This window comes from Ochotona curzoniae, unplaced genomic scaffold, assembly GCF_017591425.1.
Source record: "Ochotona curzoniae isolate NIBS_2020 unplaced genomic scaffold, NIBS_Ocur_1.0 contig_1274, whole genome shotgun sequence".
Lineage (NCBI taxonomy): Eukaryota > Metazoa > Chordata > Mammalia > Lagomorpha > Ochotonidae > Ochotona > Ochotona curzoniae.
This window is the reverse complement of record NW_024465023.1, coordinates 19,569,413-19,596,312: the sequence shown is the minus strand read 5'-3', so window position 1 is coordinate 19,596,312 and position 26,900 is coordinate 19,569,413. Positions and strand designations below refer to the sequence as shown.

General features: G+C 33.7%; 1 protein-coding gene across 1 annotated transcript in view; it reads right to left on the bottom strand.

The window, feature by feature from the left end:
* Positions 1 to 26,900, bottom strand: part of DMD (dystrophin) — a 1,921,612-nt gene that overhangs the window by 1,100,582 nt on the left and 794,130 nt on the right. The window contains exons 31-35 of the mRNA XM_041000021.1: positions 24,765 to 24,875; positions 24,212 to 24,385; positions 21,005 to 21,160; positions 14,285 to 14,455; positions 260 to 439 (exon numbers count right to left, since the gene is read on the bottom strand). Of these exons, the coding sequence (XP_040855955.1) occupies positions 260 to 439; positions 14,285 to 14,455; positions 21,005 to 21,160; positions 24,212 to 24,385; positions 24,765 to 24,875 (792 nt within the window). The remainder of the gene's footprint in view (positions 1 to 259; positions 440 to 14,284; positions 14,456 to 21,004; positions 21,161 to 24,211; positions 24,386 to 24,764; positions 24,876 to 26,900) is intronic.

Below are 26,900 nucleotides of genomic sequence, written 5' to 3'. Positions count from 1 at the left end.
CCCTACTGTTTTACCAAAAGACAATAATATACTTGAGTATCATTATTTATATCTCTGGCAACTAAAAGGCTCACATAAAATAACAGCACAGATCTGGAGGAAAAAATACATTAAAACATAGTGGTGGACAACGACTTAGGAGTAGAGGCTAAGTGTAGATGAACTGTTTTCAAATATGATTTCACTGAATGCTTACGTATGCTTAGGTATTCTTTCTCAACATAGAGAGGAACAGAATGGCTTCCACCTCTTCTCTTACCATCAGAAGATTGAGCCACTCTTCTGCTCGAGAAGTGACAGCTACCCAGTTACTATTCAGAAGACTGAGTTTATCTTCCACCAAGGTCTCCTTCTTGCCCAGAACCGCTTTCAAAGCTTCTCCTAGTTCTGTGACACTCTTCAAGTGAACCTTCTGTTTTTCTACTTCTTTCTGAATAGCCTGTGAAAAGAATAGCACTGAAATACAAAGCTCATGAAAGGGCTGAGTATATGGTCATGCATACAAGATTTTTACAAAGGCTTAAATCTATAACCATATGTTTGTGAACCATAAAAATCAAACAACATAAATTGCAGTTTCATTTCTGTGCATATAAATGTGGTTAATTTATTATTTATCAAACATTATATAAACTTTGTTGGTAAACATATAAGGTCTAACTGAATATATTTATTTTTACTTAATCTGCATATATAACAATTCAAGGTAGACACTCTTGCTTTTTAAAAACTCAGTAGGTGTGGGATCACTGTAAATCTAATACAGAAAATCTTGTTTCTGGTATCATGGATTGCTTTGGCATCTGATGAAACAATCAGATGAAAATAAAATACATATGGTTTTAAATAAAACCAACAAAGTAAAACTATATTACACATACTTGTTAAAACTTTCAATACAGTAATACATGTTTTGTTTCCCATTGCATTAACTACAAGGTCTTAATTATTAACAGGTAATTAAACAGGATAATTTCACAGTAGTTATGAAAATACCTGACAATTTGCGTGCTGTGTATATTCCAAAGACTGGAATGTGATATAAAAATATGTGTAATTTCTGTTGCTGACCATGTCAGATTTGCTGCTGATATTGGAGTTTGTTTTTCATATTTGTAGTAACAAACAATAAAGCTTGGTTTCAGTTATATGTGAAAAAATAAAGTCCTATCTTTCCAACACAAGTTCACAGACTACAATTCTATCCATATAACCCATGTTAAAATCTCATACAAGAGACCTATCATTTCTTAAGATTTACGTTTTTATTCTGTATATTTATGTAAAGTAGAATTATTCATGTATTTTGCATTACAGATTTAACAGCATAGTGATCCTTTCCGCTCTGTCATACCCCTGTCCCTACTCCCCAGCAACATTCCTTCCATCTCTCTTTTCTTCTAATTCTTACAATGGCACATTCTCATTTCAATTTATAATTTGTTTTTGCTCTTGCTTTTGATGACAAACACATAGGGAGAATACACATGGTTTTAAAAAGACTTCAGGAAAAGAACTTTGTATAAGAATCACTGTTTCTTCAATTCTCAATTTTGAAAGTTTTCCTTTTCTAATATACATATATTAGAAACAAGGCGTTTAATGTCAAATTAAATTACCTTCTCAGCAGAGGGATAGCTGTAATATTGGTGTCATTTGCTACACATGGTTGAGCTTAGAAATTTATCAAAAGTACTCATATTGCAAGCAGGTACAAATACTTACTAAGCTTCTACTAGACCTCAGAAGCTCTTGGCATAAGGTTATAGGATATTCTACACAATGAGTTTTTGGGAAATTATGGGAAAAATTTTCTTTGCGTAGGAACAACCTTTTTCGAACTTGGCTTGAAAATGGACAAGGACTAGATTTCAACACCTTCTGTTCTTCATCTCCACCAATGTATATCATTTACAATTTATGACCACAGTTTCTGACCTACATTGTAGATGATGTGCATACAGTAATAGAGAAACACCCTATCCTATGAAAGTTTAACCTGGTTTGTCAAAGATATTAAAGTAAGTTTAAATAAATATTGTCCACTTCTTTAATATTAGACTATGACTTGTAATGCCAGTTGACTTATTCTCAAAGGTAATACCTCCCTCTATGTCTAAACCTAATGTATTTTCAAACCACAACATATGTTGGACAGTGTCCCTATAAAGATTATACTATACACGGGATGCTATTGCACAGCAGGTTAAGGTGTCTCGTGGGACACTCACATCCCTGTTTGTACTGCCTGTGATCAACTGCTGTACTGATATTCTAATCCATGTCCCAGCTAATGTGTCTGAGAGGCAGAAGATGATGGCTCAAGCACTGAGTTCTTGCCACCAATATGGTAGACTTAGATAAAAGTTCTTGTTACAGCCTTTGTCCTGGCCCAGCAGTGGCTATGCCAGGCATTTGGTGTATAAACCAATGGTACAAGATCTCTCTCTCTCTCTCTCTCTCTTTTCCATAAAAGGTTACATTATTTTGTGCATTAATAAAACCCTTATTGTATACCTGGATCTTTGGGATTCTTTTATGTGTCAGAAAATGCAGTGAAAGGTAATGGAAATTTCCAAAGTCCAAAAGAGATTAGAGGAAGTTTTCCTTTTAGCAAATACTCTTTTACAAAATTCCTGGATCACAGGCAACTATTTTATGTCAATTATCTGCGAAAAATACTCCAGTATATTTTCAAGAGAAAAGTTTTACTATTCAATGATATTTCATTCAGTTAAAGGGAGTAATGCACAAGTTTCTAATAATTTTTTAGGTTGCAGTATTTTGATCTATGACATGATCATAAGTCTATTTTTAGGAGACTCAAGTAGTGATTAACGTGAAATATACCTAATTACCTCTAGAGTTTGATGACATAGGAAAAATGTCTCACATAAGAACTTAAGTCAAATACAAATTTGAATCAGATTATTTTCCATATGCTTACTTTGCAATATTTGATAGTTCCAGGATGATATATACACTGAACACTGGCCTTCCTGATTTTAAATAAAACATTTGCTATTAATTTGCAAATGTTACATCAAGTTACTTATTATGAAAGCCTGGAATGGACTAATTGCCTCTAGTGAAGGCATACCTTGTATTCATGGAAAGGAAGGCTACACATTGATTCATTCCTTATACAACACACAGTAAACAGATTGTAGAGATTTTAAATGGTACCTCATGTAAAGAATTACAGCTGTCAATTCTGCGGCTTACTTCACCCATGTAGACACATGACAGAACATTGCTTTGTCTCTGCTGATCATACAATCTCATGACTGAAACATCCTCTTAATTTAGCCTCCTTCGGTTTGACTCTGTCTCCCACTCATTTCGTATTTTCACAAGCTTTATTTTTTTCAGTTAAACCTGCACTATATATTTAATTCCAAAGCAATGGTGATATTCTTCGATCAGCAGTATCTGTAGCCAGTTCAATGGGGTGTCCTACAATCTAGTTTGTTTTAAGATTTATACTGTATTTATTTGAAAAACAGTTACAGAGGAAAGACAGAGAAAAATCCATTCGCTGGGTTCCCTACTCAAATGGCTGTAAAGATTAGGATTGGGGCAGTCTAAAGGTAAGAGCCAAGAGCTTCTTCAGGGTCTCCAACAGATTGTGGGGACCCAAGTACTTGCTCCATCCTCTGCTGCTTTTCCAGGCACATTAACAGGGAACCCGATTGGAAAAGTAGCAGTCAGGACTTGAATTGGCACCTATGGGATACTGCCATCACAGACAGGAATCTAAACTGTCAGCCCACAGTGTTGGACCTCGAACCTAGCATGCCTTAAATAAGATGCAATTTGATATTTAGTTGCTTTTTTAGGTACCTACATTATTTGATCCTGGCAGAAGTTTAGTACATTTGACTATTAGGCTAATGTGACAGAATAATACAATGATAAATTAATAAAGAATATAAAACATTAAACAGTGGATTTTATAGTAATGTATATTGACTTTTTATTAATAATGCATCATCTATTAAAGAATGATTTCATGAAAGCAGAATGTGCAGAACTGAAATTATAGCTATAACTATAATGACAGTGAGTACTAACTCCAATGGCATTTAACAGATGTTCTATTTTCTAAGTAACAGCTGCTTGATGCATTCATTGTAAGAAGTTAATGATCTGCTAGTATTATTTCACTTCATAGATAAATTACTGTTCTCTCCTTAAAAAATATATTCAATTTTTCATTGGAATAATAGTGTAACAGACTTTAGAAATAAGTAATAGTTCTCATGCTTTTATAGTCAGGGTAGTATGTGCAGGTGGGGGTTGGGTAGTGATTTAAGGCAATTATCTAGATAATCTAGGACCAGAAAAAGAGATCTTTTTAAACTGTGTAAACTGCTTAAAAAGAATACACAAAATAATTCACTGAAGTGAATTGGAATCTAAGAAGACTGTTTGAAATTCACTGATCTTGTGCAGCATTTTCTACTGTTTCTCAACTTTGCCAAATATTAGATTCCTTGGCTATACTCAGGTCAAAAATCTCCGATGGGGCAGTCAATGGCGAGCACTACTGCAGTGAACAGAAAGACACAATCCACCATCATGGCTATTTCACTGATAATCATTACATTTTAGAGGTAATGTTCAGAAGGAAAATTGATAAAAATATTTTTTCTCATTTAAAAATCATAAAAAATTGTCATCAAAATAAATACAAAAAAACAGTGATTATATAAGTGGATACTGGGGCAATTTAGGCACGTATGATTCTCTCAGGTAACTCTTGCTGAATTCACAAAAAAATGATACATGTTAACTACATAAAAATCTCATGGATTTGATGTATCATAGGAAAAAATAGTAGCTTTCCAGGAAATCATTTTTGACCATTTTAATCCTTAGATTAAGCTGTGGCTATCAAACTTGCTTAGTAGAACTGAATTATTTAACTGACTTGAATTTTTTGATGAATGTAACTAAATTAGAAATAAATAAAATATGTTAGTGGCTAAATCAGAACATCATACTGAGTAAATGTTGCTGAAGCTGATCAATGATAATCAGAGAAATAAATGTTTGTTTAATTAAAATGTTTACTTCACTATACTTTAATGTTCATCTCATATGCTAAACAAATTTGGCCAGTAACACAGTATTCAGATTGATTAGTTTATATCCAACTAATCAGTGTTTTCAAGACTTTAACAAAAGCTTTGGCAAATATAAAATCACTTCAGTGGATACGTACTACAGACTAGTACTGTTAAATACATATATGTTTTACCTAATTATTTCCATGTTAAATGTTCTACACTTTAAACTTACCCATGATATTATTTTTATTCTGGATAATAAATGTCATTTTGTGAATTTCCAGTCAGATTACTTTAAAATGACTAGAAGGTAGGATTTCTAACAACTATTTTAAATTTTGAACTAAGTGAGGATATGGAATTCCAGAAGTACTTTTGCTAGATAACAGGATTTCTATTTTTATAATGATATATGTATTTTTTTTTAATTTAAAAGGAAAAACAAGAACAAGCAAACAGGAAGTAATTTGTGCCTAACTTTGGCTTGGTCAATTGCTGGAGCTGAATCCAGGTCTCCACATGACTGGCAAAAACCCAGTTACTTAAACCATCATTTTCTGCTTCCCAAGGTAATCAGCAGTAAGAAGCTAGGTCAAACAGGGGGCTAGACTGTAACTAAAGAACTCTGACATGAGATGCAGGTATCCCCAGCAAGGCCTTGATCACTGGGTCACAATGTCATCCCTGGATTTCTATTTTCTAGTCTATAATATTTAACAATCAATATTCCATCATATGATTGCTTACATTTTTCAACATTTTGAAACATGCATAGCAAATGCACATCATCATTTGTCTCTTAAGATTACATTTTAATTGTCATTGCTTCCAATTAAATTTCAAGCAGATATTTAATAAGTAAATGCCACATGCCAGGTAAGTGTGCCCTATGTAAACATCACACAGCAGTAAACAAAATGGACCTTGTCTCTGTACTCTTGTCAAGAGATTGTCTATGCAACAGTGCAAGATAATAGAGGTTGACATTACAACACAAGGATCCTGTGCAGTGCAGACCTGCGAACTCTTCTCAGGCTCCTAACAACCCCTAGCTTGTCTCAACTTTTCCTTTTATTGTTTCTATTCCACAGACATTTGTTTCTGACGTGCAAAGACCCATTAAAGGAAATTCATAAGGTATGGTAGGGAAAATTCTCAGATCATTTACAGAATAAAGAATGCCACATTTGCAACTTCCTCACAGCAATTGGGTTATCCAGACATGGAACTAAAAGTGAATCTTTGAAAGATTAATAATGATCCCTCTCTACTAGTCTGATAGGAACAGATTATTTAAACCTAAAAATACAGTGAAAGGCATATGTGGCTTTAGGAATTTCCTTTAATAAGAGGAGATTAATTTTAAATTCCCATTATCTGACTTTTTTTCTGTATTATTCTACAATGTCTTCTTCCTATTAATCTAATTTGAAAACATTGCCTTTACCATTTAAAAAATTGTGACAACTTTAAAAATTTATTCAATTTGTTTTCTATAACTGCAACATGGGAGGTGGGAAAAGATCAATATTCTTCCCTGCAGCTGTCCCTTCAATTAACCAACCCAGTCACCATTCTAGCTAACTCTGGAAATATACTCATCATTTCTCTTATAAGAATCAATTGACAAATGAATAAAGAAAATGCTATACATATTAAGGTCTTTCAAAGAGCCAGTGGCAAATACAAATCAGGAAAAAAAATATGCACATATTTAAAGACTGTCAAATAATATTTTACTTTCAAAATGCATTTATTGGAGTAGCGAAAAAAAAAAAAAGACACGGACAGACAAATACAGAATTTCCAACTGCTAGTTCGCTCCCCAAATGCCTGTAACAACTAGGACTAGGATTGACCAAAACCCAGAACTCTGTACAGGCTCCTGCCTGAATGGCAGGGACTCAGTAACTTTAGCTATTGCTGCCATCTCTCCAGTTATCTGTGAATGGTAAGCAGGAGATCAACCTTTCCTTACCCTCCCTGCTCCCTCTGCTCTTAATAGCCTCTGATAAGGAAAGGTTGGTCAATGGGCCCTACATTAGTTAGATGAGATAAATATGAAAGCAAATTGATTATTTTCCTCACACAAAGAAACATAAATGTTGAGGAAACCGTATCCTCACCCTGATTCGAACACTACAGAATCTGTATACAAATTGTGGCATCACAATGTGCCCCAAAATTTATATTCAATTTCTAATGTATCTAATGTAGAATACTTTATTCTGTGAATGGTAAGCAGGAGATTTCAGGATGAATAAGATATTAAGCTCTGGTACCCTGATATGAGATGCAATTATCTTAACTTTTAGGTCAAACTTTAGCACACAAACATTTTAAATTCCATTTGCCAACAACATATTGAGTTATCCTAGTATATATAATGGAACACTATTTATCTATAAAACAGATGAAATCCTATCATTTGCTGTAACATAGGTAGGAGCAAAACACAAGTGACACAGCTAGCCACCGAATGGCTTATACTTCTCTCCACACCCTTAAATACTTAAAATTTGATCTTGTACCAGCTAGTACATTTTGGTAGACTATGGATTCTAGCATCCATGATTTAAATGAGTGTCTTCATTTCGAAAAGAATGGAAATATAAGATACATTAATATATGTCTAAGAAAAAAAATTCCTTTAATATCCTTGGCTTATTCATGGATCATGGCAATCACAAACCCGATACCTTTCTACAAAGAAGACATGGCATAAGTTCAGGACTGAACTTTTCTCATTGCTTCTACATTAGCCTTCCTTTAGTTCAAGGGCTGGGCCACTTATTGTGTGAATGACAACAAGATAGCTAGGTTAGGCTTTGTGGACCATGCAGTCTCTGTAATAACTACCCCACCATTACAGAACAAAATCATGAAAAACAAGCAAGCAAATGGAAATAACTATATTGTGACAGTATTCTATACAATATCCCAATCATTCTAATTATATTAGCAAACTTTATAGACATAGACATTTGGATTTCATGCATGTGTCATGAAAACGTCAGATTAGGCACATCAGCTTTGGATGTTCAACTGCATTCTATTCTATTTAACTAATTTGTCTTTCTCTTTGCCAATGAATCCTTAAAGCATTCTTGCAACATAGGAACCTTAAGAAGTTTTTGAGAATTGGGATGTCCCTAGTCGGTTGACTATTTCAACAGTTGCCTTAGTAATATTAGTCATAATGAGAATCTCAGACCCAAATGATTTACAAATTCTTAGGAAAAGTCTTCCCCAGTCCTAAGTACCTAAAAACAAATCAAGAAACATCTAAAGGAATAAAATGTTGCTTTCTTGTTCACAACAAGGAACAAAGACGATTTCAGAGACCGTAGATTCTGATATTATTGTCACAACCAATGACTCTCAGATGTATTTACCCTGCTAATGAGTCTCTCTGTATAGACCTTTAATAACAGTAGGATCTATACTGTTATCACAAAAATGACTATTCTTTTTGGCTCAGTTTAAGTGGAAATTCTCAATTCTTAGTTTGTGCCAGGAATTTTTAAATTTTGCAAGGGAATTGTTCATGGGAATCCATCAGTTCGACTACAATGTTGTTAATTAGATGCTGAAAGCCAATAGCCACACCCTTAGTAAAAACTGAAAAGACAATACTCTCCAGTTACCTAACTGAAATTGATCTAAGATTCCTGTCTTGTTGTCTGATCAAATTGTGTGCTGTTGGTTTATGTTTACCTAAAAAGGTCCCAGGCCCCTGCCCTGCTGCCTGGAGGGTGTGGCTTAAGCCTAACCTTCCCCATGGCCTGAGGCACAGCTTTCAGGCCTACACCCAGAGTGGGACTCCAACAGGGCTAGGTCAAGGGGAGTATACCTGAACATGACCTCTGACATCACTGGAAGATCTAGGGAGATAGACCTGTCATGCAGCCAATAACAGCATCTTTGATGGGCGTGGGGTCTGCTGGAAGGCTCCCTTCTGCCCTCCCCTTCCTTACCCTTTAATACCTGTAGCCTGTAGGTAATAAACTGGACATGCCTCACCTGCTTGTCTCCAGAGGTTCTTGTGGCCCAAGGTCACCATCTGCCTCACTCTCGGTGACCTCAGGGCCTATTGGCAGGGCTAAACCCCGAGAATCCCCTGTAGGTAAGATCTTTATTAAGTATTAAGACATATCTGACAGAAATTGGTTGGCAAGGGCTTCAAAAGTAAAAGTTACAATAATTTGACTCTTTTTGTAAGTTGCATATTCATATGTTCCTATGTATTACATTAGACACATGGAAAATAGATGGAGTATAATTACTTCGGTATTCAAATGCCATTTTTTGGAGTAAAATATTGCATTTAATTCCTATGTATATGTTAATCCCCACTCCTACAAGCAGAAACAGCTCATATACCACACTCATTTTAATATATTACGTGGATTAATAGCGCATAAGTTATTTTATGACATAATTTAATCTCTGTGCACATCAAATTACTCTGCATCATTCAAAGTGCTTTCAATTTAACTATATATGTTAATGAGCTTGGATTTTATCAGCTACCTTTCATGGTTTACAAGCAACATTCCCTTGATCTTTCTAAGGGCAAAGCTTTGTAAGAGGACAATTGAACTAACCCCCAGTTCAAGGCAAGTTGAGAAAAAATACAACTGATATTGAATAGTATGGCATGTTTCATGCATATGTAGTGAAATCGGTATCACTACAAACTAGTAACATGTGTATTGCATGAAAAATGATTCCTTTTCTTTATTAAAAATACTATTACTGCCAGATCCCTTACTGCTTTTGATCTTGAAAAAGTCTAGTTTTTTCACATTGATGCTATATGAAATGAATACATTTAGAATCTGCATTATCATTATTGACTGCTATATGGATACTTCAAGCTTTCCAAAAAATATTTTCCTTCACTTTTTGAATACCATCATCAACCAAGCGAATATCAATGAACTTCATTTTCAATGTATTTTATTGCTGAAATTACAGCCCAACAATTTTCAAATAAATTTATTCACTGAGGGATGGATGTAGCTTCCTAGAGAATTCAATGTACTTTGGAATTCTTCAAGGTCTTTTCTTCCTTTATTTGTGCTTCCTGCAAAAAGGCTTCAATAGCCAATTTCTCTGTCACAGTTCACATGCAAAATTGTATGTTGGTAAAAATACTCTGGCAACCAAAGTCTTTTAACATTAAGACAGAAATATAATGCTGCACTTCCTACTTAGACATAAGGCAAAATAGACAAATGTGTTATCAGTTGGGAACAATCTGGATTTCTGAAGAGGAAGAACACAGAACAAAATATTTTTTTTCCTGTACTTAAAGAGGAAAACTTAAAAAATTTTAGTGCTTAATTATGCTTAAAAAGTACCGGGGCAGGAAATTATAGCCATGTCGAGACTGCTCATCAGATGAAGAACATCATCTCTTTCCTGATCCCTCCAGTTTTTGTTCTTGTTTATGTGGATCTAATTTCTAGGAAACCCCATTCGACTAGTAATAATTTAAAACATATTTTATAGACTGTTTTGTTAATTCGTTAAATGTCTCATAAATATGTTTATTTACCTGATTGTTCTGCTAGAAAGTCAAGTATCATATCTGTGACTTTATTTATCTTATTTATTTCAAGTCAGAGCTTCAGACAGGGAGAAATAGAACTTCCATTCACTGCTTCCCCTCCCCCTACTGCAAAACTGTCAAATCCAGGAGTTTCTTTAAGGTCTTCTACTGGGTGACAGGAGACTCAATACTTGGGTCATCTTCCATTGTCTTTCCTAGACCATTAGCATAGAGGGGGCATCAGAAATGGAGCAGCTATCATGCAGGATGCTGGCATTACAGGTGGCAGCTTTACCAAATAGGTACAATTCTGGCCCTGACTTTATTTTTAGCTACTCATTCCACGATCCTTGGGATATTGTGACATTTTTTCTGATACAGCTTTTACTATTTCTCAACCACAACTGTCCCTCTGCCTAATTTTCTAATTTGTTTATGCTTGCACAGTTGTGCCATATATATCCCTTTAAAACACCCTAGCGAATTTTGCTAGAGTATGTTAAGTAGTAAATTAACACATAGGTCTATATAAAACCTATATACTATCATGTGATAAATTCAACATATATGCTGTGAAATAAGCCAAGAAAATATTTAATTGCAACTGATACATATATATATATATATTAAACTTTGAGTGAACTAAAGATCAAGAATCATTTTAGAGGCAGCTAAAATTTTTATTTATATGAATATTTTTACCCAAATGCTAACATATTTTCTCATATAAATATTTTTAAATTATAGAAATTTGACCTTGAGATATTACTATCATAAACTCAAGAAAACAGTATGTTTGCATAATGAGGTGAATTTTGAAAAATATTAAAAATTGTCAACTATAAACATTTTAAAACAAAGAAGTAACTAAATCAGATCTAGTTATTTAAAAGTACTTTAGTTAAAAGTACTTGGAATGCCTAGAAAATATTTTTAACACGCTTCACTGAAATTGTCTCACAATTCAATTTTTAAAAATGTCTGGCATTTATACTCTGTAAAATCAAATGAGACTTACTGGTTGAGTCAAGTTCTCCTCTACCAAGAAAAGCCTAAGTAACACTGTTGCACTCCAGGGTCACAGAGTTCCTCCAAGCACTTGCTTTTTTTTCTATTAAAGTACTACAACAATCGTCCTAAGTTTGGCTGCTTTATCTCTGTAAATCACATATTCTTATTTTGCTCATGTCTCAAAAGAAACTTGAAAACTGTCAAATGAATTTGTGAATAAGAAGGCGATGCACATGTAACTGTGCATATTTTGTACTTGACCTCTGAAGCATTTTTAAGTATATAGTTCAGCATTCAGTGTTTTAAAAATCCAGAAATAAAAGAATTGCAAGTTTTCTAAACTTCTTTTCCTTTTGGACTTCGCATTATCATGGATGAATGAAAGAAAGAAAATGTTCAGACAGACTCAGTAACTGTCATTAGATCACGCGTATCTTCTATTTGACATGAATATTTAAGACAATTTACAGATTTCATTTTCATATGCATTCTAATATTATGCTGAAATTGTTGAAAAAGCACATTACTCTCAGGGACTTCATAAGGATTCTGGCATACAAAATTCATTTGTGACATATTTTTGTAACTTTCCCCTAAATATTAATAAACTGTTTTCCAAATTCCTTTGTATCTAGCTCTATTCCAAGATGTACCATTATGATAGCATTCCTCAATGTATTTATAAAGCTATTGCATTGGTGAATACTGACTTGTCTTCCGGAAAAAAATGCACATGGTAGTGTCACAATGTGATTGTATCTGGAGAGGTGGTGTATGGATATCTGTAACAGCATTTCAACAAACTTAGGAAAGAACTTAGCATGATGACATATTTTAGTTTTTTTGTTATAGTTTATAGGTTTTGGGCTAAGAACTAGCAGTACACCATGCATGTCATACAAACACGAGACACAGAGTCTACATAGGCCTTTTTCACCTTTTCCTAATGATGTATAAACCAACGCTAACAACCATCTGACCAAGAATGTCTACTGATTTCCAGAATTCATTCTTTCCTTATTCCTTTTACACCCATACTGTCTCAGCAGGATACATGATCACCCAAACAGAAACCACAGTTTGCAACCCTGCTAGGAGTTTAGCTATGACTGTATGACTAGTTCCATTAAAGAGATCAGGAGTAAATGTACTGCATGGGAATTCCATAATATACGCATAAGAGAGAACTGTTTTTTCCTTTTCTTTGTTAATTCTACTGGGCCAGAATTAAGGTGTGACACTCACAAGACATTTTCACTCAAGAAATATAAATACACAAAGCACTGGAATGAAATATATCCAAGGTGTACTAATATCATGGAACAAATCAATGTCACGTATTGTAAAATGCCAATCATACAAGAGATAGAGACAAACCCCAGTCTTATTAGAGTCACTGTGTTTCAGTCTGCTCACACTAGCCCAAAAAGAAGCTGAGCATGTAACTATTGTTGGTCTAATCTTAGCAATCACCTAGAAAAAAAGATACGTTTGAACCACAGGATAAGACAAGGCCAAGGTAATCCTCATCCTGAAATATCTCTTTTGCTCCCTGGATTTATCTAATGTTTTTATGTCATTTACTACTATTTATAAAAGCACTTTATATAATAAAATTTTAGCTCAAGAAAAAGAGACATTTTCAGTTTTTATCATGTTGTGTTGCTTTTGGAAACCACACTTACTGTTTTCCAAATTTAGATATTTGCATGACCTGAGCGAATTAAAAATAAAGCAAATATCTGCTAAAATGTTGATATAAATGAGTGCTAATTAATGCAATAAATCAAGGGAATGTGAATATTAAGATTTTATTTTTTATAGCCCATAGTCTGCAAATTTGAGGTGAAAGTATGCTATTAATATTGCCCTTTTCTATCCACATATTTTCAACCTATCAAGTAATGAATCAATTGTGGCTTGACACTAAATTCTGGACAGAAATAAATGCTTGACTGACAGAGAATGGCAGGAATTTATTAGCTGAGGATGCAATGAGTTCCTGGTCCCTTTGGTGATGGAAATGATAGCATCTATATACAACTCTTGAGATTCTTTTTGATTGCCAGCCTGACAATCTGCTAATCTTACAAGTCCTCTCAAGCCCAATTGGAGCAGTCTCTGTGTCCTTGACCTTTCTTTGCTTTTGGAAGGTTGTGGAGGGGCTGTATACAGGCAATCAGGTCGTAAGCAGCAAAATAAAATGGTCTCATCCCTGAGCTGACTTTATAATGAATGGTATATGCAAAATTATAGATTTTTCTTTCATGTTTAATTGAAACATAAAATAATTCTACAGATTTGTAGGACGTAATGTTATAGTTTCAATACATGTACAAAATATGTAAAGATCAAACTAGGATATATCACCATTTAAAGGACTTACCTATATCTTAGCGAATTCTAAATATGCTTTAGAGAAATTTGCAAGAGGTTTTGTTAGCTGTTTTTTTTTCTTCCCTTTGGTCTGTTTGCTTATTTTTGTAGTTCTCAAATATACCGTTAGTCTATAGGTTACCATTTATGAAAAGATAATGTAAAAAAATACATAATTTTATCATTGTTAAAATGTAGCATTTTTTACAGAATCATTGCTCCATATTTTTACACATGCTAAAATGATTTTTGATAATACGTGTTTTACCTTTCCCCAGGCAATTTCGGCATCCAAATTACTAGGCATTCCTTCAACTGCTGATCTCTTTGTCAATTCCGTATCTGTAGCTGCCAGCCACTCCGTTAAAGCATTCATTTCCTTTCGCATCTTACGGGATAATTTTAAGCATTTCTCCAACTGTTGCTTTCTTTCTGTTACCTGAAAAGAATCATAACATTAAAGTTGATTTATTTTACCATTCAGGTTTATTTACAACTACCTAATTAAATATTTTCTATTTCTGTGGTTCAAAAATAAGCACATTCACACATTTTAAAATCTTACTTTAACAATATCATTAGCAAGTAAAGCTAAAATTGACCAGTGAGACTGGTTTCATAAAAAAAAATAAATCTCAAAGTTCTGCAAAGAAAAGGAAGCAAGACTGAAACAGACCAGCAGAATGGGAGAAAGTGTAATATAAAGAGTTTAATTCTAAAATATATAAAGAAGCTCGACAATGCAATAGAAGGTATAGCAACCTGATTTTAAAACTGGTCTGAACAGAGAAATACAAATTTATTCCATTAATAAATACAACAGGTCAGCAAAATATAATTCTGCATATAAAAGGTTATTCAATACCATTAATCATGAAGACAACAAAAATTTTTAAAAAATGAGAGACATTAATTCAAACCTGACTGGATGGCAAATATGTATATATTACACATATATACAAATGCATAATCGCACACACATATACACTCATGCATATACATTATATATATGTACATACACATATATACATACAGGCACAAAAATACAAATGATCATCAGGGAAATAAAGGAATCTGCTTAAAGTATTAGTGAGAATGCAAAATGGTTTAACCATTATGAAAACCAGTATAGAAGTTAATAAAAAAAATAAAAATAAAACTACTGCTTCATTCAGTAATTTCACTTATGGTTAGCCAAAAGATTTGAAGTCATAATCTCTAAGATATATAGAACTGCCAAGTTCCTTGCAGCATTAGTAGCAATGCCCAACACATGAAAAAACAGCATAAACATTCATTAACAATGAATGAAACGTAAGAATGTGGTTTCCACATTAACTGGAATTATATACAGTCTTGAAAAAGACAACAGGGATTAACCTTGGGAACATTATAGTGCATTAAAAAAGCTAGTCAAAGTGGACAAACACTGCATGACGCTATCTAAAATTGTCAAAAAACATAACCAGATTGTAAAATGATAGCTACTAATGGTTGTAGGACACAGAAATTAGGAGTTGCTCATCAATGGAGATTAAATTTCAGCTATGAATTCAACATGAATCTATTCTAGAGGAATATACAGCATTTTGCCCACAGTTACCAACATTTTATTAACACCAAGAATTTCATTGAGGACAGAACCTGTTTAATGTGTGGTCACTGTAACAGGTTTTATTTTTTCTAAATATAAAAGAAAACTAAAAAGCCTCAATCCAGATCAGATCCTTTGTCCAAAAAGACAGTGTCTTGTATTGACTCTCGTTGTAGAAATGAAAGTTGTAATAATCTGTCTTTAATAGAAAATAAAACATAATTCATGCCCAAGTTTTGTAATGAAGAGAATAGCATAAGTAAAATGAAAACAACAACTACTACTTGTTGAAAACTGACAGTTATTTACAAAGGAAGGCTCAAGAAGAGCTTATAATCTTCTACATAAGCCAGATGCTTGAGGGTCAGTTTTGTTATAGCATACTATGTAGAGCTGTCATATGACACCTGCATCCAGTTTGATTCCTGGTTTGTGTCCCAGCTGATACACTTCCAATCGAGTTTCCTGCCAAAGCCCACAAAAAGCAGCAGAAAATGACCCAAGTGTTTGGGTTTCTCCCCTACATTGGAGACCAGTATGGAGCTGTTAGTTTCTGCCTGGACCAGCCCAGGCACTTGCAGCCATCTGGGGATTGAACAAGTAAATGGAAGATCATTCTGTCTCTCCCTCTCTGAATTTGTGAGTTTCAAAAATAAATAAGTAAGTTTTTAAAACATGAGATTTATTCTTGCTAGTGTGGAATAAAAGGAAAAAATGTGTTTGAAGTGGCAACAATATTTAAAATAATCAATTTCTCCTCTTATCTACAAATTTCTACTTTTGCATAAAAACTATGCAAAGAACATGATACTCTCCACATAAACACAATCTCACCATGCATTAGGAAAACGAATACAAAACACAATTTTTGCTCTTATTAATGGAGAAAATTTTGGCTGGATTAGTGCTCCTATCCTCAGTGTTGAAAACCAAAACTCTCATAAGCCAATTCTTTCACAGTCTCATCTAGGGAATGAACATAATTCTCCATCCCATTTTGAAATATGCCTGCATCTATTAAGGTTGTGGGTTTAATGGTTTAATACAAGGTTAACAATATTTTCCAAGTACCAGTCAAACCATTAGCAAAACCTGTGGATTTTCAGTTGCACAAAGGCAAGATTTAGTGCCTCACATCCCTTAAAATCACTCCTCTGTATTCTTCACACTTAAACAAAGATTGCTGCACTAAATTATTTGTATATTGTGTAAGAAAGGAATGAGAACCTGAAAGCCAAAAATTCTATGTCAGAATTTTAAAAATTGCTGAAATTAGATACAAAATGTGTATTCTTAAAATTTATTAATTTTCTAACTTCAGGGAAAAATAAACTTTTTTGCTTATGAAGGTGGAGCATTAAATGTAAACATGTGAATCTGCAGAGGCAACATGTTGAAGCTCAAGAATGACAGGTTCTGTCCTAGCCAGTAACCCCTAAACTTGCCAATGAACTTGGGGAAGGACACCTCATTTTCCTCTATGCATATAGACTAAAAACTTAACCATTTTGCTAAACACACAGAGCTATCAAGAGGGTACTCTCAGTGATTTGACAGACACTAACACAGTATGACACCACAATCTCTTCCCTTACTGATATTAGTTTTCCTTAGAGATGATCCGATGGAAAGCATCGCTGAAGGTATGTAACAGGAGTATTTTTTTATATTCACTATTTTTCAGGTAAAGAAATCCAGGAAGAAAAAATGTCTTTCATTGCAAAAAACTTTGGAAATCAGAGTTAAAATGGATTTCAAGAGTAAGCAAATAATAGAGGAAAAACCCAAGTGCATGTTTGAACATGATGCATGGTTAAAATAGGCAACAATGATACAGATTTACAATCAAAATGAGAGTCCAGTTGTCACAGGCGTGTGCGCACACACACTCACACACATACAGAGAATGTATGCACAAAGAATTCAAAATTCTACGACAAAAATAAAAACCATGGGTTATTATGTATTCTAAATATTCAGCAAAACTCATCATCTCCTTAGCCAGAGATATATGTTTAAAATATTTAGTTGCTGAAGGTGCAAATGCATTTCTTTCTTAAACATTTTTTCCTCTATATCTCCCCTAAGAAAAGTATAACATCTGCCCTTTCAACTGCAAAGATTCTACTTGTGTATGTGAGAAGAAAACTGCAGTTTATGGTGAGTTCTCATACATAGTTATTTTTTCAATGCACTAGTACTTGAAAAGGAATCCAGATTCAATATTTCAAAGAAATCTTGTCTTTCCAAAGCTAATGTATTATTGATTTGTATTTTGTTTATATCCTGCTAAGCAGCTTTTTTTTTTAAAAAAAAAGGAGACACTGCCATCTTAAGGAAAATTGAGTTTTACATTTATTATCATAATTCTTCTTGCTGAGAAGAAAAGATACATTTAAGAGTGCCATCTACAGTTTCAGCAGTCACTTCATGAACACTTAAAAATGTAATTTTGGAGGACGATACTAATACTGTCATTGCTGTATGTTTGTATAAAATCAAAACATAGAAGAAATGTGGAATAATAGGTATTGATATATCAAGGATCCTAGGCTTCATATTTTTCAATAAAATTACTTAGTTTTCTAAACAACATTTCATTTTTATTAACTGAAATTTTTACATAAATTATTTATACCTAAAAATAATTTATTGTCATGATAAAATATTATAAGTTTGTCTATGGGTACTTCTCAAATATGTACACGTTTATTTGTGTCTGAATAAAGAGATAATTTTTCAGTGTTGTTAGTGTCAATAAAGGTGGAAACTCGAGTTGGAAAAAAAAAATGTCAAGGAAATTCAGCACTTTCACTCAGAGTGAAATTCAACAGGCAGAAATTTATTTTGCATGTTTTTTTAAAATTGTTGTTGTTTGTCAATAGGTCCACTGGTGAAAAGTTTGCTCATAACTAACTTTCCCATTTACACTTTATGCTTACACTAACTGTGCATGCTCAGTTATGGGCAGGCACTGCGGCATTACAGGTAAAGCTACCTACAGTGCCAACAACACACAGAGGGACCCTGGTTGCCGTCTGAGCTGTGTTACTTCCAATCCAACTTCTTGCTAATAGTCTATGGAAAACAGATTGAACCCCAAGTTGGCTGACCTGAATCCACACAGATCTGGATGAGGCTTCTACTTCCTTGTTTCTGCCTGATTCAACCCCGCACTTGTGGCTGTCTGGAGACTGAACCAGTCCTCTCCCTTCGTCTCTGTCTCTTTAACTTTCAATCACTTAATGCACTTAAAATGAGCTTTATTTTATTGCAAAATGGCCCTAAATGCCAATAATAAATAAATCCCTTTATTTATGTGAGCTTAAATAAGCCCATTATATAAATACTAACGTGCACTAATTATTTCAATTACTTAATAATAAAGTGTTATAACTACTAAAATACATAATTATTAAAGCACTAAGATTGGGTTTTAAAATTTCTTATACAGCTCATAGGAGAACATAAAATAATGGCAAGCAGAGAAAATCTCAGGTCAGTCCTTGGTGACAGTATTTCCAGGTTTTATGACTTTTTATGATGGCATAATTGAAATTACATTATCTTTGAAGATGACATGATCATATGTTGGAAATCCTAAAATACTACCAAAAATTAGTTAGAAATAACATGAATTCATTAAATCTATAAGACATAACATTACAACACAAAAATGTCGCATTATATGAGGAAATACTTGAGAAAAAGAATCAATGAAACAATGTTATATAATATAGCCTAAATATATTAGGCACAAATTTAACCAGTGAAGTGAGAGAAATGTATACTGAACCTTGTAAAAAGTTGATAAAAGTAAATTGAAGAATACACAAATGCAAAAAGATCCTATGTTCAGAGATTACAAAATATTATTATAATTTTCATACTTCCCAAAGCAATTTAAAATGTCAATGCAATTTACCATCAGAATTCTAAGAAAATGTTTTACAGGAACAGAAAAAAATTCTACCATTCATATGAAACCCATTAATCAATCGAGCATTGGATTGAAATAAAAATGGACACCTAGACTAATATAGAGTAGAACTGAGACCGTAAAATTAAACCCAAACAATAGTCACAGGATATTTTACAACAGTCCTAAGAAAACACATTAAGAAATGGACAGTCTCAAACAAATTATTCTGGAGAAAATGGAAGGCTACATGGAAATGAATGTAACCAGAACTCTACCTCTCACCTAGTCCAGAAATAGACTCAAACATTATTAAAGAACAGTTGAGCTTTTGAAATGACTGAAGAAAATATAAGGGTAATATTTCAGGACATTTGAATGGGCAAAGCTTTTTAATTAAGACCTACCCAATAATAGGAAGTGAAATACAAATTTGACAAAACTAAATTTTATGCAAGCAAAAGTGTTCTGCACAACAAAGGAAACAATGAGTGGCTGGGCAGAACTGGGGGCATGGGAAAATGACTTCCCAAGCGGAAGAACAAAGTTAGAGCGTCACATTCCGTAAAATGGCTACTACATAAGAAAGTACAGGAGAGAAGCTACTTTACACAGGCTTTGGCAAACATTTATTTATACGTTTTTGGTTACGACTAAAACTGCACAAGTAACAAAAGCAAAACATAGACAAATGGGAATGCATTGAACTAAAATGCTTCTGCTCAGCAATGGAAACAATTCAGGAGTGTAGAAGCAGCTTAGAGTCCTAATTTAAAACCTTCAGAACTCTAAATATAGAATATTTGAGTTCAAGAAAGGCAATGACCCTATATATTTCTCATATATATATATAATTCTATATATTATACACTTATGAAAAAAGAAAATGGAGAAAAGTAAAACTCTGTAACAGTAAATTGAAGTTACTCACGGAACTCTAATCAAAGCAACAATAACAAATGTGATCACAGAACCACACAACTCAAGTGGCTACCCATATTGTTACCAGCTAAAGGTGGAAGAGGATATAACCCTTTTTAAAATTAGGAAATAATACTTGTGGATGAGCCAGTTCCATCAGACCTATCAAGGTCCATATAGACTGCATCAGTTCCAACAGACCCTCATATAAACATGTACATCATTTTCAATATTTCCCAGTCTTCAAGACATTATAAGTAACTTGTTATCATGAAAAAATGATTACAACAAAGGAATAATTTTAGTAAATTACCCAGTGTACTAGCTAAACCTCCCTGAGCTTTACAGATTTTTCTTTCTATAGTAAAGTGCATAGCCTCATCACTCAAGTAGTGCTTACAACCTAACACAGATAATGGGAGGTATGTGTCTATCCATCATATCTATGTATCTCAACAATACAATTTGCTAGACTCTAATCATACATATTTAGTGCCTGTCACAATTTATAAGGAAAGTGGAAAGCAGTGTTTGTGGCCTCATCAAGCACGCACCTTTGCTCCCAGCTCGTTGTAGTGCAATTTTAAAGCTGTGACTCTTTCATCCAGCTCTTTGGGGTTTTCCGTCTGCTTCTTCTGTACAATCTGACGCCCAGTCTTTATCACCATTTCCACTTCAGACTTCACCTCACTCAGACTTTTATACAAGTTCTAAATACAGAACAAAGCAAAATAATTAGCAATAGTGTTAAATTAACTCCCATAGTTAACAACAACTAAGAGAATAGATACCGTTTTGGTTGCTATTTCATATTTACAGTCTTAGTGAAGGTGTGATAAATATCTAGCTCATACATTTCCTTTTAAAGTTTCTATTTTCAATTCTGAACAATAATTTACCAGTACTTTCCAGAGAGTGCACTATGGACATATTTGTTTCTTCTATCCAAGGTCACAAAATCACCATCTAAATGTTAACTGGTCTCTGCTTTATATGTTGTACTTATACAATCTAGCTAGGAGTTTTGATCAACTAACTTTCTTGTTCACAGGTATTTAATTGAGTGCCAATCATATACCAGAGAGCATTTGAGTTAGTGAATAATCAGTGGTGGCCAACACACAGATATGGTCATGCAGCTTATATATTAGTAGAGTAAGACATCTAACTTTGCAAGCATGACTACAATATGTTATTTCACACAAAAGGAATAAAAGCAATCTAAACAGTTTAATTAGATAATCAAATTATACTTTAATGGTGCTGACAATAGTTTAAAAATAAATAGTGATTTAAAGATTACACAATGTCATACATATGTGCATAAAGAACAACTATGAAGTTTCACAAAAGTAGTTTCCATAACAAAGTACCATAAGACAATATAACTTTTCAAGGCAGCGATTTTTACCACCACACCACTGCCGCTTAGTGTCATGATGTGCCTTTACAGTTCCTTCCCTGGGATGACATGTCATTTGTATATATGAAGTTGTATGTGTATACAGGCATAAATAACAGTTTACATTCCCACTGCTTTCACTTGTTCAGTGGCAAATCTGAATAATCACTACTTCTTTTATTACCATCATAGACATAAATTTGCTAGTTGGTAAATACGTTCTGCAATTAGAAGAAAAAATTGTGTCTGTTTTATGTCTGCTTACCAGAGGCTCTAAAAAAATAGGCACTACGACAAAATATTTTGTAGAGGTTGAACGACTGCATGATTAATTAAGACTACATAGATAATCTATTTCCGTTACTCTCTTCATTGCTGATGCTTGCATTCACACTTAATTGTGTGTTCTATACTGAACTTTCCAGATTCTTATACTTCATTTTGTATTCATAGAACATGTAAAAATATAAGAATATTTTGAGACATTGAAATAATTAATTTTTATGCTGGGAACCAACTATGACTTTTTGGAATCAGAGACACAGTCAAGTGATTTACTGTTTAAGCCTTAAGAAAATGCCACTGGCTTACTTTATGGTGAAAGTTCCACGGGGTCCGGTAAGCCATCAGTAACATTTCACTCAATAGTAAAAGAAAATATTCGCAACCAAAAAAGGTAAATATTCCCTGGTATGGTGTTCATGTTAATAAAATATTTTAATACGCAAAAATCACTGGTTAGGGCCATAATTAAAATTATATTTGTGTGTGCATGTATATTCAACTTAAGTAACAGAAAAGTTCTAAATAAATAATATCCTTATGAGAGGAATACATTCAAGCAAGAATGTAGACCAAATAGAGCAGGTGCCTTGAGCTATTTTCTTTGCACTGATGTAGGACACAGAGCTAGCAGGGTACAGGTGACATTGTTTTCAGCTCATTTTGTTGGTGGTAAGTTTCATAAGGGAAACTTTGCAGACTTGGCTCTTAGGAGAGGATAAACAGCTTTCATTTTTCAAACTCCGGCCATAATGATAGTGTGGCTGGTACATTTTTGTTATCAATTCATACTGCACAATTTCTAATGTATTCCTGTATATTCCTACTATTACCTAATATCAGCGAATCCCAGTCATCATTATAGTCAAAATTCCTTGGGTTTTTCTTTCGCAACAGGAATATTTAAAGTAACTATATCATAAACTGCAGTCTGATTATACATAAATTTTATTAGGTAAAATATTTCCAAGTGCCTTGCAACCAGAAATACCAATTTAGCTTAAAATGTATTATTATACACAGAGATATTTGACATTCATAATGACATGAATAATTTTCGCCAAAATGGTCTGTTTTCCATTGTCATTGGAGAGTGAACTCAAAACATAACACTCAGAATGAAAGGAAGCTGCCTAAAGCTAAGTCAGCCCCTATGGCCAACTAGTCCCAGCCGAATCTGCTTCAATTGCAGTCCATCTCCCTGCCGGCTTACCTGGTCAATTGGTGAGAAAGACCCAAGCGTTGGGGCCCCTCCCATGAATATGGCCCTGTTGTCATTAGTCTAACTCTTCCTTTTAAATAAAGAAAAAACCCTTTGAAAAAATGCAAGGCATTTTTTTTCATTTAATTTTAGCATTAAGTATTGTCAATATAAGTGAATTTCTACTCTTGCTGGTCATTAGACTATTAATAATACAGTATCACGGCAGATATACCAATTTCTCAGCTCTTTGTTATCTTATTTGTTCCAACAGCAGCAACGTAAGATACTCTCTGACAACTGCACACAACTTGTATCTTTCCATGCTTTTTAATTCTATGTGGTCTACTGGCATTTAAATGTGTATCAAGCCATGATATTTAATGAAAAGGTCCTAGGGTTTCAGTACAAGTACCTACATCAGGAACTTCCTTTGCCTTTTAACTACTGTTTCAGGTACAATTAACCTCAGTCAGTGAGCCATCTTGAAAACAGAAATGGTGTCCATCGGTGCTTATTATTTCTGGGGCGTTTAATCTTATAGCAAATATCGCTGTTATTGATGTTTCCAGATTAAACTATGTCCCTTTTGGATTTCAAATTAAAAACATATATCCAAAGTATCATAAGCATTAAGCAAGGAGGCCTCCTTTTGTATTATGCACAATCATTAGCAGATTTATTTAGAAAGATATAGAAAAGGCAAAACTCTACAATTGAAGCGAAAGCTCTTTTCTTTAAACAGACTTGTTTCATTTTTGTTGAACCTAAACTCCAAAGTGTAATGATTAATTATTTGAAAATAAGTCTTGTTACAGGAGAATCAAATACTTAATAAGGAAAAATAGTTACGTATTTTCCACCAGAAATACCTACCACACAGTGATTTAACTGTGACTGTACTACTTCCTGTTCAACACTCTTTGTTTCCAGTGCAGGCAAGTGCATCTTTACTTCATCCAAGATCATCTTACTTTCCTCTAGACGCTGCTCGAAATTGGCTGGCTTCTGGAATAATCGAAACTTCAGGGAGACATCTTGCAATTTTTTCTGCAAGGACAGTGGAAGGGGTTCCTGGGTTAATGTTGCCTTCCAAACAGTAACAACTCATTGTTTTTGGTCAGCAAACTTTCTTTATTCCTAAAGATGTACACACATAAAAATCAAGACAAAATCAATCTTGCCACATTACACCAACACACAACAAGACATAAGTGATAGAATAGAGTGATTATTTTCAATGTGTTAGAAAATAAAAGGTAACCTACCAACTTATTTTGTTTTAAATTATAAGGCAGAAAGCCCATGGTGTTCAGGCATCACATTGTACTTCTCATTTTTATCTTCAATTCAAATTTTTTGAATAAAGCCTATAGCATATTTTTATGCCCAGCCAAAATAAACTCCATATTTACAGAGTAGAATATACCTGTGCCACACCGATTAGGGTTAGGACCCTTTGTGCAGCTTCTTTCCCTTGGTTGTGTTTCTTCATTTCTTCTAGACTAATCTCATGACTTGTCAAATCAGACTGAATTTTCTGTTGAGAGAAGACCATAATTAGCTGATACTTTCTACAAATTATTAAAAATAACAATTTAATTTTTAAGAATATGGAAGTTAGAATATCTCACAAACCATTATTACAAGGCAGTCTGCTGTAACTGCTTTAAAATTATAACAAATATCTCCATATATCATAAATTATGAGAATGAAATGACTTACCTCTGATTGAATGTCTTATCAAAAATGAATTATTCTTGATTCAATGTTAATGATCAGATATTGCAGATATTTTCAATAGCAAATACTTATTATATTTACTGTAGACAACTGACACTACTGACACTATTTTACCTTTGAAGTCACACTTACATCTGACCAATAATTAGATTAGCCTCATGTGACAGCAATAAAATACCATGAAAAAGTTGGATATGAGTAATATTCATTAATTGTTATCTTTGGTCATTCTGTGCCCCATTTCAGTTAATGTTCAGAGAAAGTATGGCAATCAGAAAAGGAAATTAAATGGCATTGCTTATTATCTGAAGCATACTTAATGGTTTCCTGGAGGAAAGTACTTTTGAATTTTAGATAGCTATAAAATATGTCTGCCTGTTCAATTTGTAATAGACATCTTCACCTAATTCTGTGTAAAAGCATAACTGTATTTGACTTATGGGTTGCTTAACCAGTTACAATCATGGGGCAAATGTTGTCATGTAATACGAAAACATGAATTTCTTCTTTGCCAGACACCCCCAAATCAAGAAGTGATTTAAAATCAATCATCAGATTATCATTGAGAACATGAAATTGAAAATATATTACCAGTGTTTGTAAAACTTGTCATGCAAATAAATTATTATATTGCATATATCTATATATACATATGACAGGAGAGTCATGTCATGTATATATTATTAGACAGGTGTTATTAATGATAACATTTATTGGAGTAGATGTTCAGAGTCCCAGCAGGCCTTTCAATCCTGAATTATAACAATGTGCACCCTGGCAGGCTGCAGGTGGTGACTCATTTGCCAGTCAGGCATGGCTTTCTCAACTCCTAAAATTACCAGAGACAACTGAATGTCACAAATAACAAAATATAAATTCTCGTGTGCATCTTTCTGAGTTAAAATGTTAACGGTCCCCAAGGCTTTCATCAGCGTGTTCTGCATCTTTGAGGTAAATGCCCTTGACTCATTTTTGGCTTTGCTTTACTTAATTCAATTTTGCTACATACAAATAACAGTTCCAATTAATATACCGCATACAGAAGGTGACAAAATTTATTAAAACCAAAGTGTTTCTTTTTGAGAGAAAATGATGTGCGAAGATAGGTCACTGAACAGAACAAAGGGATTGGCAGAAATATAACTGGAAATGCAGACAGCAACAAGATACTAAATAATCTCATTCTTCAATGATTTCTCTAGCACTTTGAAAGTAGGTTAATATCAATTTAAAATTCAGTTGATCAGCATAATATTTCTAGTAACAGTATTTATAATTCAGGAAGTTCAAAGTGAGTAGTATTATGGAATTATTTAGGAAGTTTGAAGTTCAAGATTCACTATAGGTATGTATATTTGTGTGTGTGTGACACAGAGAAAGAGAGATGGAGTAAAGGAAAGAAGGGGAGGCAATGTACAAACATACAACATGCATTTATTTTGCAGCTTCAAGTCTGAAAGGAAAATAGAAAGGGAAAACAGAGATCCTTGAAGAACAAATGGATTTAAGAGATGTGAGAGAAAGTACCTAAGAAAGAGAATGAACAGTCTAGATGAAGGAGAAAAGAAGGAAGCAGAAACAAAGAATGACCCTTAAGTGAAATAATGTGACAATTTTCTCAATGTGAGATCAACAATGTTAGCTTTGACATAGATCTGATGAAACAAGTATAACAAGGGTATATTTGCTGGTTGATGAGCACTGTAGCTAGCTAGTACCATTAATGGGCTATGAGAACAGAAGTTCCACTTTCAATGACTGATGTCTGATTAAGGATAAAGAACCATTCTTATTTAAAAAGCATCATTATTTTGAAGATAA